The sequence below is a fragment of the Tursiops truncatus genome, chromosome 1 (genome assembly GCF_011762595.2).
Source record: "Tursiops truncatus isolate mTurTru1 chromosome 1, mTurTru1.mat.Y, whole genome shotgun sequence".
Taxonomy (NCBI): Eukaryota; Metazoa; Chordata; class Mammalia; order Artiodactyla; family Delphinidae; genus Tursiops; species Tursiops truncatus.
Window position 1 is genome coordinate 141152087 of NC_047034.1, and position 17995 is coordinate 141170081.

The window sequence follows — 17995 nt, forward strand, 5'->3', positions numbered from 1 at the left end:
CCAGTGCCTGGCACATAGTAGGACCTCAATACATAGATGTTGAACAGATAAATAGCTGAATGAAGGTGCAGTGAAGGCACTGGAATGAGAAGGCTTGAGTTCCAGTCCCTGTTCCATCTCTATGTGACCTTGGCAAGTCATTTTGTCTCTCAGAGTCCGTAAAGTAAGTCTCACAAGATAACACTGACCTTGTAAGGTTAGTGTGAGGATCAAATGCTATAATGCATGGCAAGTTCTTGGTACAGTGCTTAGCACACAATATGATGATCAACTAATATTGGTGCTTTTTTCCCTCTTTGAGCTTCACTTGCCTCAAATAAGGGAAATGATACCGATTGCATGGTATTGGGTCGTTGTAGAAGTGATATTAAGTTACAAATCTTTCCCTCCTCTGGGCCTTTGCACACAGTATTCCTTTTGCTCCTCTCTCCCCATTTCTTCCTGCCTGGCTAACCTTTGTTGTCACCCACTTCAGGAAGTCTTCCTTGAGACCTCATGCTGATTTAAGGCCTCTTCTGGGCCCCCTCAGGCCCTGGGTGTTTCTGTTAGACAGACATCACACTGTCATTGTCCTGCATAGGCCCTGTGGGTGGATGGGTAGATGGAAGGAAGGATACAGGGATAGAAGGAAAGAGGGATGGAAGGATGGAGGGACAGAGGGATGTTGGAAGGAAGCATGTGACAGCAATTCGAAACAGGTTGCACCACCAATGAGCAGGCTCGCGGGACCCCAGAGGCCAGCCTGAGCTGGCCCTGCCATGCCCCCACTCCCTAGGGACCCTGCCCTGTAGCTCCCTCAACACTTGGTCGCCTTCCCCCCACCTCCATCCTCCAGCACTCTCAGCGCGTGGTCCCCAGTCATTGGCTGCGGTCATTATTACCCCCAAGGCCGCAAATGAGAGACAGTCAGGTGCGGGGTGTAGGTGAACTCAGCCAACCCCCCCGGGGCCCGGGCAGAGGCAGCAGCAGAGCGGAGCACCTGGCTAGGCTAGCGGCTCTCCGAGGCTGGGCATGGAGACCCCGAGCTCCGCGAGATGAAGGGGCTGGCGCTGTGGCCACTGCTGCTGGCCACCTGCGTGCTGGGGGCACGGGGGCAGCGCCGGGTCTCCCTGCGTGAGGAGTTCCAAGATGGGGGTGAGACGCTCGGCGGAGTGGGAGGGGATGGGGGGCGAAGGTAGACGGGACCCTACCTGCTCCTCCTCAATCACCTGCCCCAGCCATCTACAGTTCAAATCTCTGTGTGACCCTGGGCTAGTAGTGTACCCTGTCTACATTTTAATTTCCTTGCCTATGAAACGAGGACAGCAAAAGGCATCTTGCAAAAATTGTTATGAGAATTCAATGAGATAAGTTATGTAAAGCATCTCCCCTGGTATGTAGTAGGTATGCAATAAATGCTGGTTCCCTTCCCTTCATCCAAAAAACAGAAGTGAACTCTGGAGGGAAAATATGAGTGCTAATTGTGATAATAAAATTTTGTGTTTCATAAAATATCAGAGCTCAGAGGATGTAGGAGATCTCATTGCCCAGCCTCCTCCCTGGAATGACTCAGGAATATTAGAGAATTAGGGCTTATCTACCTAAGGACAGATGTTCAATGGTACTGTTTCAGCCCACAAAATACTCTTCGTGTGTGTGTGTGTGTGTGTGTGTGCGTGCGTGTGTGTGTGCATGTGTGTGTGTGTGTGAAATGTGATTAGTTGTTTGAGAGTGCAGTGGATAGGGCACTTGCCTAGGAATCAGGATTGTTTGGATTTGAGTCTATATTCTACCGTGAAAGTGTGCATAAGCCCTTTCCCCTTTCTGAGATTCAATTCCCTAATATGCAATACAAGTAACGTTGTATTGAGAACAAGCTGCAGAGATGGTGCCGAGGAAGGAACGAATAAGCCCAGGCAAGGGGACCGGACAGGAAAGTGTCAGGGAGAAGGTGAAACCCAAGCAGGGTTTTGAAGGATGAGTAAGAATTTATCTGGGGGGCAGGGATGGAGAGAAGCGTGTTCCAGGCAAGAAGAACAGCATGTACAAAGGTTCCCAGTTATGACACAGTCAGCAGTGGCATCTTCAGGAAACTGGAAATTGTGAAAGAGAGGGTGGTTGAGGGGAGGCTGGAGAACAGGCAGGGGCTGGATCAAGGGGGCTAAGGAGCCTGGCCTTTCTCTGAAAGCAGTGGAAGCTAGTGAACATGGCAAGCTGGGGAGAAACAAGATCTGGCCTGGGTATTAGAAAGAACATATCGACAAAAATGTGGACAGTGTACTGTGAAACTGACCAAAGTTGAGACTGGAGACAAAAACACCCCCAAAACAAGCAAATAAAAAAACCATCTGGGAGGCTATGGTAATCTTCTTGGTGAAAAGTGGAGAGGCTTTGGGGAGGGGGTTGGTAGGGGGTATGTGGGGAGATAGGGGAAGGGGCAGACAGGAGAGATGCTTAGGATTTGGCTGAAGGGTGTGATGCAGGAAGCCCTCAGCTTCACTGACTGGCTGTGGCGGAACCTTTTGACAAGCCTCTTCCAAGTGTAGGTTGCTGGTCCCCCATTTCCTGACTGACCTCAGCTATCCTATGCAGTGAACCCTGTGAGGCTAAGCTTCTGACTGTTAGCTCCTGCCCCACCTGCCCACCCCCACTTGCCTGGGGTAGCTTTACCCACAACACAATTCTTCCTGTCAGAAGGCAGAGAACATGCACTGATCTGCAGTCACTTCCCCAAGGACCTAACCCTCCTTGCCCAGGGTGGCAAGAGTGAAATTCCCAAGGGTGTTATTGACAAATATTTCTGAAATACTCCTTGGAATAAAAAAAAAGGGGGCTCTAAGTCCCAAACCCCAAGACAGTTGATCATGAACAAAATCCAGCACCTTATGTGCAGAAAAGGCCTGATATCACCTCCTCCAGGAAGCCTTGCCTAGGCCTCCGCTAGGTCCCTCAACTTCTACTCTTCCTTTGTGTCAGCCCTACTCACACTATGGTTGTCATTTACCCGATTCTCCTCTGTTTCCAGTGTCAAAGTCAGTGCCTGGCTTAGACAGGTGCCCAGTAAAGGATTATTGAATGGTTGGGGCTTCCCTGGGAGCACAGTGGTTAAGAATCCGCCTGCCAATGCAGGGGACACGGGTTCGATCCCTGGGCCGGGAAGATCCCACATGCCGCGGAGCACTAAGCCCGTGAGCCACAACTACTGAAGCCCACGTACCACAACTACTGAAGCCCACGCACCTAGAGCCCATGCTCCACAGCTAGAGAAGCCACTGCAATGAGAAGCCCGCGCACCACAACGAAGAGTAGCCCCTGCTCACCGCAACTAGAGAAAGCCCACACACAGCAACAAAGACCCAACGCAGCCAAAAATAAATAAATTTATTTTTAAAAAAAGGATTAATTGAATGGTTGAACTGAACTTTCTCACACACACACACACACACACACACACACACACACACACACACACACGCATGCATCCAAAAATCACATCCCATGAAGAAAAATGATGTTCCAAGCAATATTACTACAGTAGGACTTAGAGACGTTAATTTTTGATGTTCAGTGCCTACTTTAAAGGAATCAACCCAAAATGTAATTATAATGCTGAAAGAAGAGAGATCAGAGAGATGTGCTGAGGGGCTGATGCTACTCATGACTGCGGAGGGTTGGGTAGTGGGGTCACCAGGGTTCTGAGGCTTATCCTCAGAGCAGAAGACCCGGAAACCAAATACTGTTAGGGTACTCAGACCTGGGAAGGTTTAGATGTTGGCTTGTTCTTCCAAACTCATATGAGGCTGGTATACAAACCAGATGTGCATAAATTCATGAGCATCTCAGACTTAACATGTCTAAAGCAAACTCTTGTGTCCTCCTCCAGACTTGCTCTTCCCATGGTTTCCTCCATCTTAGTAAGTGCCCCAACCATTCACCTGGTCGTTTAGGTCAAAAGCCTTAAGAGTCATCTTTGATTCCTTTTTTTTTTTTTTTTTTTTTTTTTTTTTGCGTTATGCGGGCCTCTCACTGTTTTGGCCTCTCCCGTTGCGGAGCACAGGCTCCGGATGCGCAGGCTCAGCGGCCATGGCTCACGGGCCCAGCCACTCCGCAGCATGTGGGATCTTCCCGGACCGGGGCATGAACCCGTGTCCCCTGTATCGGCAGGCGGACTCTCAGCCACTGCGCCACCAGGGAAGCCCCTGATTCCTTTTTTATTTATTTTCCCCTCATCGAATCTAGCAACAAGTCCAATTGACTCTACCCTCAAATTATATTCTGAATATGGTATTTTTTTTTTTTTTACCTCTCATATTGCTGTCCATGCTAGTCCAAGCTATTATCACCACTCATCTGGACTATTGCAGGAATTCGAGTGTCCTGTATGCTTCTGTTCCGGCTACTCCATAGTCTCTTCTCATCTAAATTTCAGAATGCTCCTTTTGAAATATAAATCAGATTGTAGCATTCTGGAACTTAAAAACCACCACTGTCTTTCCCGTTTTTTTTTTTTTTTTTTTTTTTTTTTTTTTTTTTGGTGGTACGCGGGCGGGCCTCTCACTGTTGTGGCCTCTTCTGTTGCGGAACACGGGCTCCGGACGTGCAGGCTCAGCAGCCATGGCTCACGGGCCTAGCCGCTCCGCGGCATGTGGGATCTTCCCGGACCGGGGCACGAACCCGTGTCCCCTGCATTGGCAGGCAGACTCTCAACCACTGCGCCACCAGGGAAGCCCCCACCACTGTCTTTCTATTAGATTTAAAATAACATCCAGGCTTCTCACCTTGACCTACAAGAACCTCTGTGATCTGATCCCTGCCTGTCTCTCCAATCTTATCTCCTGCTTCTTCATTACATTCTAGCCGCAGTGGCTGTTCTTTCTTGCTGTTTCTCAGACACTCCAGGCTCAGTCCCATCTCAAGGCCTTTGCACTTGCTGTGATTTCTGCCTGGAATATTCTCTCAGATCTTCACGTGGTTTACTCCTTCTCATCATTCCGGTTTCTGCTTAAATGTCTCCTTAAATGTCGGAGGGGCTTTTCTTGTTCACTCTATCAAAAATTATCCCCCCATATACATATCTATCCCTTTGTATGATTTAATTTTTTTAAATCAACCTTTTTGAGATATAATGTATATACATAAAATGCACCCATTTGAAGTGTATCATTCACTGAATTTTGAAAAATATAAACACCTGTGTGACCACCACCACAAGTAATATATAGAACATTTCCATCACCCCTGAAAGTTCCCTCATGAACATTTGCATGCTTAATTTTTCGGAATACTTTTCACTGTTCGATGCATTTCTTGTTTACATGTTTATTCATTGTCTTTTTCTCCTCGCTATTAGATTCACTTCCTGAGAACACAGTGCTTCTCTGTTGTGTTCATTGCTGTATCTGTAGCCCGCAGAACAAGCACATAGCAGATACTCAATTATTTTTGAATGAATTAATGAATTGCACCGGGAAATGACTCTTTCGAGAGATCAGAATACTCATACTAGCCAAGGCAAACACTTCCTGGTTGTCAGGGACCCAGGAAACCAAATGCAGTGAGTCAGAACTTAATCTTTGAGGAATGCTTATTGTGTACCAGTGGATTTTTTTCTTTATACCTTATTTTATTGAATCTCTCAACAGTTCTGTCAGAAAGATGATATCTCTCTTTCACTGATGAGGAAACTGAGGTTCAAAGAGGTTGAGTGACCCTCCCAAGTTTACACAGCTAGTGTCAAAAGTGGTTTGGAAAAAAAAAAAAAAAAAAAAAAAAGTGGTTTGGAGGCCAAATAGGCAAACTGGAAAGCATTCATTGCATTTTGCAGTTAAGAGACCATTTCACGACCCAGAGTGGTGGGGATGGAAGGCTGCCTGGGAAATGAACTGGACGGCTGTGGGCTATGTTTTGGAGAATCCCGGCTGAGAGAGGAAGTCATGTAGGGCTCAAGTAGGTAATTTGGGATGCAAAGGGAAAGTGAAGGTGGAAGGTTTGGATGACACAGTGGGGCTTTTGCAGAAAGGCAAATGGGCAGGGGAGGAGTGAGCAGAAAGGCAAATGGTCGAGAGGAGTGAGCAAGGTGATGGATCCACATCTCTATCAACTTTACAACCCCTGCACTTGGTACAGTGCCCGGCTCATAGAAAATGCTCATAAAATTCTGTGGAAAGAAGGATGGAGGGAGGGAGGGAAGAAGGAAGGACTCTGAGAATTAGATAGGAAGGAGACAGTTGACTGGAAAAAAAATGGAGGAGATCAAAGAACAGGTGTACTTTGAGTAACAGAGCGTGAGAGTTTGGAGGATAGAAAGCCACAATCATGGAGCGGGGAGTTTGGGTTTGAGATTTCAGAGGTGGAGCAGTTTCTGGTCACAATAAGGTCCAAGGTGTGAATGCAGGGGCAGATGGCTAAACTGGAATGGATGGAAGGTCACTGGAGATGGGGTATGTTATTAATAATTGGAAACATTCAGAGACAAACCTAAATATCCATCAGCAGGGGCCCAATGAAGTGAAGTATGATACAGCCATATAACGTTTGGCAAGTTCTTAATGTCATGGGGAAGTGTTTATGATCTAAGCTTAGTTGTAAGAGGTACAAAACTACATATAAGGCATATATTGTCACTATGTAAAATATATTTGTGCATAGAGGAAAGGAATAGATGAAGATATACCAAAATGTAAATGGTAAATAATGGAATTTCAGATGACTTTTTTTTTTTACTTTATTTTCTACAATGAACCTGTGTTACTCTTTTAATTAAAAACTATTAAAAATGAAGAGAACTGTTCTTTCCATTTCTTTCTGGAACTGAATTTCCTCCTTTTGAACTCTAGCTTTTACAGCTAAACTGTATTTGATGCCTTAGGTAACCTTTATTAAGCATAGTTTTACTCACTAGGCATGATGCTTTACACACTCCAGTTCTCACCTCCACTCTGTAAAGTAATTATTTTTCCAGTCTACAAACAGTATAACTGAAGCTCAGAAACACTGCGTAATTTGTCTGAGGTCACACAGCTCTTAAATGGCAAAGTCAGGATTTGAACCCAGGACTGTGTGATATCAAAGCTGATTTTTCTCACATTACTCCTTCTCCCCACCCCACTGCCTCCCATGAATCTGGTACTTGAAGGCCTTCTAGCTCACATTTTTTTTTTTTTTTTTCGGTACGCGGGCCCCTCACTGCTGCGGCCTCTCCTGCTGCGGAGCACAGGCTCCGGACACGCAGGCTCAGCGGCCATGGCTCACGGGCCCAGCCACTCCACGGCATGTGGGATCTTCCTGGACCGGAGCACAAACCCATGTCCCCTGCATCGGCAGGCGGACTCTCAACAACTGCGCCACCAGGGAAGCCCTCTAGCTCACATTTTAAGTAGTGCCTAGCAACCCCAAGAAAGGTAAAGCTTAGATTCTTTGAATGTCAGAACTGAAAGGGCTCTGAATGCTCATCTAGCTCCAAATGGCCTCCTTCTCCCCATTTACAGATGGGAAAACTGAGGTCCAGAGAGAGGATATGACATGGCAGGACCATTTATGGGTTTGTGGCAGAGCTTGGGTCAGGCTCCTTTCTTTCTGCTGTTTTCTCAGACTATTCCAGGCCACATTGCAACTTGGCAACTAGAGGGTTTTTAGAATTCAATCCTCTCATTGTACAGATGGGAAAACTGAGACCTAGAGAGGAGAGGTGGTTTTCCCAAAGTCACGCAGTGAGTCAGCGGCAGAGATTTTGTTGAACCCAGGTCTCTTACCTCCATAAAGGATGCACTGGCCACTTATGCAAGCTGCCAAGTGTCAGGTGACCAGCAGGTAATCATACCAGTGGCCTCAGGGACAACATGAGCTTTTGGAATCTCAGACTTCGCATTAAAAAAAGGGCACATTAAAATATGCAGGAATTGTCGTTGATTGAATTGGAGAATCATTGAATTAGTGACATAAACAGGTGTGAGGGGGAGAGCTAATGGTGACAGCAAAGGCCATTGTCAAAGTACAAAATCAGACAGAAAGAAACCGGAATTCAGATGAGGAACTGAATGATGCAGAAGTCACAAGGGGTGTGTGTGTGTGTGTGTGTGCGCACGCGTGTGTGTGAATGTTAATTCTGTCAGTTCTCAGACTTGACCATGAAAACTTGGCTGAAGAGACATTCTGAGACAAAGGACCTCTGTGCCCAGCTGGCTCAGACTTGCTGAGGACAGCCCAGCAGGGCTGGGGAACAGCCTGCTGCTCAGGCTTATGACTGATAAGCTATTGGGACCATCTGTGGATTGTGGATACTTGGACATGCTGGGCCTGAGGAAGAATCACCCTGGACAGATGCCCAAACCCAAGAGGCCTGATCCAGCTGGCCTTTCCAGGTCTCAAGTACAAACTGATGGCAAGGATCTCTCCAGAGGCTGCAGGGATGTGGAGGTGAGAGCAGGAGCCGTTGTTAACATACAGAAAAGAAAAAAAAAAAGGCTGGAGGGAAATATAGCAAAATGTTGACAATGGTCATCTTGGGAGGTAGATGATGGATATTTTTACTGCATATTTGCTTCCTCTGGTCTTTCTACATCTTCTACAATAAATTATTTACTTTGAAAATCCAAGAAAAATAAAATAAGAAAAGCAGATGATTTATTTGTCTGTCTCTCTGTTTAGACCCTGAGCTCTTTGAGGGATTATGTCTTGTTTGTACCCTGGCGTCTAGCACTCACACTGGCACAGTATAGGTTCTCTGCAAAAATGTAAGTGAAGGACTTTAATTCTATCATAGTTCAAACATATGGCCTCTTGTTTAATGTTCACTTTCTTAGTAAACTTGGCTATCTGCTTCTTAGGGTATAGTTGATTAGAAATGACAGCTTACAAAATGAACGGAGGGCCCACTACAGTGCCCATTCAATGACAGCAAAAAAAATAATTTTAATAGTTATTATTAATCATCATCCTGATATTAATTAATAATAATTATTACTATTATCTTAATTTATTTGGTCCTCATGCCAATCTATCATTCAACAAACTTTTATTGAGTACCTACTATGTGCACAGTGTTCCTTTCCTTAAAGAGTTTAAATATAATCCTTATTTACAGATGAGAACACAGATTCAGAAAAGTGATTGACCCAGGATTATTATCCAGTGCTATTCACCACCCCATAAGGCTTCTTACTAGTTGATAAATATCTGAGTGACTATGGTCTATGTGGCAGACATGCAGTTAGACTGGTAGACAGAAAGAAAGGAAAGGAAGTGAACAGGTAAGTTGGCAGGCAGGTAAGTGGGACGTGGGTCCACCGGTTTCACAAGAGCTGGGTAGATTGCTAGAGGCAAACACACTGACCTCAGGGAGAAGTGAGTGCTCACAGCTGAACGGGAACATCGGAGACAGAAAAATTTCAAAACAAACTCACACTTCTGCTGTACATTACAGCCTAGTACAGAGCTTGAGTCTTCAAGAAACTTAAAATTTTGTTTAGGATTCTCTACATAATGGGTCAGGGTCTTCTATAATGTCTACAAAACTTTTCCATTGAAAATGGTAGACAAAATTTTGTACCTGAAGAGGTAAGCTTTAGTTTATCTAGAAAATTCTCCTTTGCAAAATATAATCTGATGATGTTGAATAAATGTGGCAAATATGTATTTTTATCTAATTATGCAAGCATTTTCTAAAGGACATATTCTGTTCCGGGTTCAGGACTAGGTGCTGGGGAAGGCACAACTTTTATCTTCAAGGCTACAAATATTTCTCTCTTTACCTTTGATATTATGTATCTTTGTATACATATGCACATATACAGATTCGGCTTCAAGTAGTACTTATTGAGCACTTACGATGTGCCTGACACATGTGTTGCATGCTGTTTCATTTAATTCTCCCAGAAACTATGAGGTAAGTAAAACCTTTCTATAGATGAATAAACTGAGTCTCAGAGAGGCTAAAGATCCTGCTGAAGCTAGTGGAAGAGATGAGGCCCTAGCCCAGTCTTCTGATTTGCACTACACCACAAGCCAGGCATCCTGGGAGGTACATTTTGGAAATGAGTTCATTTGACAGAAGAATCATTGTTAGTTGGCCTCCTTGGTTCTGCATCTTTACAGATGTGGCTGTGATTATGTGTATTTATCGGCTAGATGTGGGAACACCCAAACACCTGTTATTTTTTGTTGGATGGATCTCTGGGGACATACAGATATTTGAACAGTTTGAAGGAAAGATTTAACAAGGAAAAAAAGGTGGTAGCATCCAATCTTGGTAAATACACTGCTCTCTTGCTCTCAATTAATAAGAGCTCTCCTTGATCTGGCCCCTCTGCCCTGCAAAACCATACAGTACTGCTTGCATTTCCCTTGAAACACCATGCTGTTTCATGCCTCAGGGCCTTTCCACATGCAAGGCATTCTGTTTGGAACACCCACTCCTACCTTTTCTCCTTTTTCAGTTCTTCTTCAGGCATGCCTTCTCTGAAATCTACCCTGACTCTGGAGGGCAGTCAGTGCTTTTCTGAATTTCACTGTCCTGTGTGTCCCTCTATCACTCCCCTTACCACACTGTATTGTAATTGTTTACTTGTCTGTCTTTTCAGACTCTGAGCTCCCTGAAGCTCGTAGGTCCCTGGAGGGACATGGTCAGATTCAAGTCTGTGCCCCTGGTGCCTGGCATAAAATGAATACTAAAGAAATATTTGTTGAATGAAGGAGTAATGAGCCCAGGACCAGAGTACAGTAGAACTGAGCTCTAGTCTCAGCTCTGTAACTGGCAACTGTGTCCATGAGCAAGTTGCTTCCTTCTCTTGGCTTCATTTTCTCTATACACAATACAAGGAGGTCAGGTTAGTGACCACGAAGGGTCGTTCTGGCTTGAGCCTTTTATGATGTTAAGATGTTATGATGTTAAGAGGAAAAGTATAAAACATTAAAATGGAACTTTATTAACCAGGTGACATTATTCTCCTAACAAGAAAGGCTCCTTATTTGAGGACATCTTAAACTGTGGCAAGTTAGATTAGCATCAGTACTGTTCACCCAGAAAAAATGATTAGTGATAAGAAGTTCTGAGTTCTGTTCTACCCTCTCCTACCATAAAGTTCAAGGTGAAAGCTGTAAACTGTTTCAACATGCATGCCAGGCTCAATTAACATTTGTCAAGTGGATTAATAAATGAGTCAATCCATTTGTAAGGCTGAGAATCTATGGCATAGGCAAAAGGCATGACCATGCATCCATTCAGTCATTCAGCAAATGTTTTGGTGATTTACTCTGTGCTAGAAACTGGGACACAAGGGTTAGTAAAATAGTTATGAAACTTCTCAGTCTGGTGGGGAAGACAGACATTACTCAAACTATACACAAATAACTTTATTAATTACAAACTGTAAAGTACTATGGTTGATTCTTACATTTGCTGTACACTCTTTAGGTTATAAAGGACTTTTCACACACATGACTTCATGGGAAGCCGTATAGTATAGGGATCAAGAGCACGGATTTTGATGTTGCAGAGCCCTGGGTCCAAGCCTGCTTTACTCATCTAACTTACAAACTTTGTTCTTGGACAAGTTTCAGAGTTCCACTCTCCTCATCTTTTGAATGCGGGAAAAAATAGGACATTTGTCACAGAGCTATTTTTGGACTACAATGAGATAATGCATGTAAGGTCCTCTGCACAATGCCTGACATGTAGTTGCTAAGCAGTAGCTATTATTATGATTACACAAGCTTTTTCTCTTCATAACACTTTTCCCTGCATCCCCCTCTCCTTCCAGAGAAGAGGCAGTATTTGAAATCAAACAGATTTGGGTTCAAATCTCAGGTGAACCACTTACTAGATGCAAAATGGAACTAATAATATCTATCTTAAAGCGTTATCCATGGGAGTAAATGAGGGGAAATTTTCAGGGAGCCACACAAGGGTCTAACACATAATAACAAATCTTTCGACTTTGACATCAATTCTTACCCTTCATTGCGTCAACTATGGTCAGGGAAGCAGGATCCATTTCATTCAAGCCACAGCGACTTGAGGCAGGAAGAATCTCCTGGGGCCCCTCCCTCAGGAGTGATGGGTGAGGTCGTCACTGAGACGTTCTGGCCTGTGTAACACGAAGATCTTGGGAGTGACAGGGGAAGACAAGAGAAAGCAAGCCCCTGGGCCTCAGGAAGGGAGGTCATTCGTTGTTAGACTTGAGTAATAGGAGTGAACAGAGCCAACTCAGGGTGGCGTTATTAGAGGTATATTGATATGGGGTTTTCATGGGCAGAGCTAAGGCAATAACCCTAGATATTGGGTAGTCGGATTTGAGAAAGAGAAATTCAGCTGCAGGGAGGAGACAAAATAAAGGCTACCCTCAAGGCCTCTTCCATCGCAAGCTGCCAAATTGCCCCATGACTCTGGGACTGTGGTGGGTCCAGGAAGTGGGAGTCAGCAACTCTGAGGCATAAAATCAGAGAGGCACTGAATGTTTGGATGGAGTGCCAGGTCCCAAAAAGAATGCCTCTTTGTCTATATGCCATCTATGCCAAAGCAAAACAAATTTATCACCCTCTCCTTGAAACTGCAGAGGAGAGCCTAAAAAGTTTAAGCAATAAAAAAGGGTAAATGGAAATTGATTGTTCAATATCATCATTACTAATTCAAGAAGTATAAAATGATATTGCTAATCTCTTTACCTGGTAAGCTAATTTTATTATTTTATTTTACTAAACATAAATATGTATAGGGGCTCAGGCCCCCAACCGTATTTTCCATCAACTTTTATGAGAGTGTCTCACGCCTTTCAAACAAACATTCCTGTAGTGGTTTTCAGGATTTCACTTTCATAGGGGAGGGTGGGTTAGAGCATTAATGGAACACTAATATGGTAGTGCATAAATGGTGGGGTTCAGGCATCAGATAGTGAGGGGGATTTCAGGAATACTGGAGTAATATATTTTATTTTACTTTTAATTTTATTTTATTGAAGTATAGTTGATTTACAATGTCGTGTTAGTCTCAGGCGTACAGCACAATGATTCAGTTGTACCTACATATATATTTTTTCAAATTCTTTTCCTTTATAGGTTAGTGGAAAGTATTGAGTATAGTTCCCTGTGCTATATAGTAGTTCAGAGTTACCTTTTGATATCCCGTTACTGTTCCCATAAGACTTGATCAGCCTTGGCTGTATTTCATTGTCTTTAAAAAAACACAAACCATTTTTATATGTTGCTTTTCTTCTTAACTCCATAGATGGATGGAAAAAAGATGGGTTGAATCTAAACATCAGCTGGATTATGGCAAATTTCAGCTCACTGCAGGAAAATTTTACAGAGACAAAGCATAGGGTAAAGGTAATTACTACAATTTAAGAACATACTTGCAAGAGGGAGGAGATATGGGGATATATGTATACGTATAGCTGATTCACTTTGTTATACAGCAGAAACTAACACACCATTGTAAAGCAATTATACTCCAATAAAGATGTCAAAAAAAAAAAAGAACATACTAATTTACTGGGAAAGTTCTGACTTTTATACAACTGTTTTTATTTGTGATTACCAGTTCACTTCTCTTTCTTAGAATAAAAAGAAGTAGTAGAATGTGAAGAATGAAGTCTCCACAGAAATAATAATGTATTTGTTGAGTAACAGGTATTTAAAAGTTCTTAGACACATTATCCCCGTTAATCTTCCTAATAACTTCATGAGATGGTTACTATTATGTTCCCAATTTTTCAGGGGGCCTCAGAGAAGTTGAATAATTTGCCCAAGTCTATATTCACAGCTGGCAAGAGGTGGGGCTGAGACCTGATTCTAGGTCTGACTCCAGGACTGTGTTCATTACCCCGGACCATACTGCTTTCCCCAACCCTAGGATTTTTTGAATTTAACACTCTGCACTCGAAACAGGGGAAAGCACTATGTAACCCCCAAATACTGCTCTCCCCTGGAGCTACCTGCTACAATAGAGAACTGAGCAGACAGACCTAGAACTATGACTTGCTGGCCGCATAATTTAGGCAAGACTTTTCATTTATCTTAGCCTTGATATTAGATGGAGATAATAGTCATCATTTGCCATGTTCATTAGACAGGGCTGCTGTAAGAGCCAAATAATTATTAGGAGGGAAGGAGGAGCTCTAGGCAATGGTTTTTTGTCTGAGGAAGCTTCTGTCCTATAAATAGAATCCATTGATTGTCCTCTGGAGTGATTTCCCATCTTCTTTCTCCTGGCTACTGTTATGAATCTCATTTTCATGTTTAGTAAAGAGGAGAATTACGAATTGGCTTGAACATTTAAAGTCTCATTTAAATCCACTCTGGAAAATTGTTTCCCGAGGAGAAGAGAACTGGAGGCTGTCTGAATGACTCTTCTGAGGGCTCAGTCTGCACAGCGGCCCACCTACTCTCAGTTTGTTTGTTTGTTTGTTTTTAAAATTAATTAATTAATTATTGGCTGCACTGGGTCTTCGTTGCTGCCCACGGGCTTTCTCTAGTTGCGGTGAGCGGGGGCTACTCTTCCTTGCGGTGCTCGGGCTTCTCATTGTGGTGGCTTCTTTTGTTGCCGACCGCTGGTCCTAGGCGCACAGGCTTCACTAGTTGTGGCACATGGGCTCAGTAGTTGTGGCTCGCAGGCTCTAGAGCACAGGCTCAGTAGTTGTGGCACATGGGCTTAGTTGCTTCGCGGCATGTGGGATCTTCCCAGACCAGGGCTTGAACCCGTGTCCCCTGCATTGACAGGCAGATTCTTAACCACTGCAACACCAGGGAAGTCCTCTACTCTCAGTTTGATTTCTTGGTTGTTGCTCCCCACACCTCATCCTACTCAGGTTCATTAGGTACCTCCTGGTTTTCTAAAAGGGTTCTGGGTACAAACGAGGCTCCGGGGCATCCGTGTGTGTGTGGGGAAATCACATGGTTACACAGCTAAGTTTGGTAGAGTGGAAATTCCAGACTTGGTTTTCTACTTGTGGGTTCAGTGCTCTTTCCTTTGTGCCCACTCCTCCCTCCATGAAGTCTTCTCTGGCTATTCTAGCCTCCCTTGAGGTCTTTGGGGAAATAAGCATGCTCTTTAAAATATAGACAGCTCCTAATGTAATATTAGACATGAAAGTGCTTAAAGCACAGAGCCTGGTGTGCAATAAATGCTCAAGAGACATCTGAATCAGCACCTGTGATCCTTCTGAGCAACTTAATGCATATTTATTGAGCATTTCCTCTATGCCAGATCTTTTTTTTTTTTTTTCCGCCATGCCACGTGGCTTGTGGGATCTTAGTTCCCTGACCAGGGATCGAACCCAAGCCCTTGGCAGTAAATGCACAGAGTCCTAACCACTGGACTGCCAGGGAATTCCCCTTAGATCTTTATATTAAAGATGCCCCTGCTCTTCAGGAGCTTAAAAATTATTCAAAGAGACTGAAATAAACTTAATTGCAACATAATGTGACCCAACGAATTACAAAGAGCTGTGGGATCATGAAGGAAGGACCCTAACCAAGCATGAATAATGATAGTCCCTTGCATTTTATATTGACAGTTTACAAAGTGCTGCTCACATCTCTTACCCATTTAATTTTCACGGGAACCCTCTGGGGTATGATTAATTATCCACATTTTGCTGATGAGGAAGCTAAGACTCAGAGAATTAAAGTGACAGAGTCATAACCAGAAAGCTGGGCAGCAGCTTAAAATAATGAAAAGCCCACTAGCCTGGAAGTCTGGACATTTGGCTTGTGTGTCTGTCACTTGTGACTATATGATCTTAGATAAGTAACTTTCCCTCTCTGGGTCTTAGTTTTGTCACCTGTAAAGTAATGTAGTTAGACTAGAAAGGCTCTAAGACCCCTTACAGCTCTGATATTCTCTGGACGAGGAGATAAAGTCTCGGGTTGGGGGGCTCTGGAATTAGATAGACTGGTTGTGTGATTCTGGACAAGTGAAATAGCCTCAATGATTTCATGATAAAGTGGAGATATTAGTAGGGCCCACCTCATAGGGTTTTTATGAGGATTAAGAGTAGTAATACACATGAATGAAACATATTGCCTGGTAAAGAGGAAGTGTTCAACAAATGTTAGCAACAATTATTACTTATTCTAAGAGTCTGTGCTGGGCCTCTTCCTACCACAGCAGTTGTGCACGACAGAGCCTGATTCTGGCCACCCATGGGGTCTTAATAGAAACAGAGCTTGTTTTGTAAAGCTTCAGAATAGTATTTAAGTATCTCTCGAAAATCAGAGACAGTATGGTATAAGGGAAAGAAAGAATCAGTCAAACATGTCATAAAAAAATCCCAGTGGCTGGTGATCCAGTGGCTAAGATTCCGTGGTCCCAATGCAGCGGCCCTGGTTCGATACCTAGTCAGGGAACTAGATCCCACATGCTGCAACTAAGAGTTCGCCTGCCACAACTAAAAGATCACACATGCCACAACTTAAGATCCCTTGTGCTGCAACGAAGATCTCACATGAGGAAACGAAGATCCCCTGTGCCATGACAAAGACCCGGTACAGCCAAATATATGAATAAATAAATAAATATTAAAAAAAAATAAAGTGGGTGCATTAAAAAAATATCCCAGTTTAGCTCCTTACCAGCCTTGTGGCCCTAGGCAGGTCACTTCACCTCCCCGTGACTCAGACTCCTAATTTGTAAAAGTGAAGATAGATAGTACCAATTTTGCAGGGTTGCTCTGAGGCTTGAATAAGATTATGTGTGTAAAGCATCCAGGACGTCACCAGGACGGCATGCAGTAGGTAAGAATGTAGCAGAGATTGGTGAGACCAAGTGCTAGGTTTCTCTGACTGCTCTTAGGGTATTTAAATCTAGAGATTCTGTGCTCTCTGCTCTCAGGTCTCCAGACCAGTAAAGATGCCAAGTTTTATGCCCCTCTCCACCAGGTACAAGAAGCCATTCAGCAATGAGAACGAGACCTTGGTGGTTCAGTTTTCAGTAAAACACAAGCAAGGCATCCATTGCGGTGGTGGGTTCGTGAAACTCTTTCCTGACACCCTGAACCAGGAGGATATGCATTCAGAATCCGAGTATTACATCATGTTTGGTAAGCTCTCTGATAGCAGTCGCTGTCAGCCCTGTGAGGTCTTAATGAGAGCCACTGTAGTTGTAGAAAAGGCTCAGATGGAAATTTATTTTTTAAAAAATTTATTGTATTGAAGTATAGTTGATTTACCATGTGTTAATTTCTGTTGTACAGCAAAATGATTCAGTTATATATATATACAGTTTTTATACACACATACACATACTAACATACACATTCTTTTTCATATTCTTTGGAACAGGAAATTTCTAATGTGATAGCTCCACCTCCCTCTGTGGTAAGACTCTTAGAAGACCTGAGAAAAGCAACTCTAAACCTAAATGTTAATATAGAGGTGAAGAGTCACATGGTATTAACAAGGCTACAGTACAGAGAGACACTTTCCATTTCTAAGAGAAAGAGAAAGGGATCAGAAACTGTGTAGATACCCTCAAATGTACCTATTACAATAAGGCTTTGTGCTCTGAAGGAGGTTCCTGCCCTCAGGGAGAGAAAGGCACAGAAGGTTAGGGAAATCACCTTTATCCAACATCTGTAGTGCATCCAGTGTTGCATCTGTAACCTCAGTATACTGGCCCTCCTTGGGGCAGTCCAGCTCTTACTTAGCTCAGTTTCAACGTGGTTGATATTTAAAAAAACAAGAAACAACGGCAACTAATCCAACTCCCAAATCATTGGTGAAGAATGTGGATTTTACTGAAGGTTTTTGCAAATTCAGAGGAAAGGGTTAAACTACACATCATAAACCAACATTTCCTTAAAATTCTCTCTAGATACTTTTTCTTTTCCCAGGGAGCTCCAGATCTCTCTCTTGCCCTCGCCAAAATCCTCCTCTTCATCCTTTTTCTGTCTGAATCCCTTCTCCCTCAACTCTCTTTCTTATCTTTCAACCTCTTTCTTATTTTTCTTTTTTTTTTGCGATACGCGGGCCTCTCACTGTTGTGGCCTCTCCCGCTGCGGAGCACAGGCTCCAGACGCGCAGG

General features: G+C 43.6%; 1 protein-coding gene across 3 annotated transcripts in view; it reads left to right on the plus strand.

Moving 5' to 3' along the window:
- Positions 1-4538: 4538 nt before the first annotated feature.
- LOC101316272 (calreticulin-like) overlaps positions 4539-17995 on the plus strand; it is a 33541-nt gene continuing 20084 nt past the window's right edge. Inside the window, exons 1-5 of one of the 3 annotated variants that reach the window (XM_073789886.1) lie at positions 4539-8711; positions 9062-9227; positions 13199-13299; positions 13532-13602; positions 16852-17012. In XM_073789886.1, the coding sequence (XP_073645987.1) occupies positions 13583-13602; positions 16852-17012 (181 nt within the window). In that variant the 5' untranslated portion in view covers positions 4539-8711; positions 9062-9227; positions 13199-13299; positions 13532-13582. Of the gene's footprint in view, positions 8712-9061; positions 9228-12627; positions 13300-13531; positions 13603-14642; positions 17013-17995 lie in introns of those variants that run through there. The other 2 variants (XM_073789887.1, XM_073789885.1) reach the window with 2 other exon arrangements.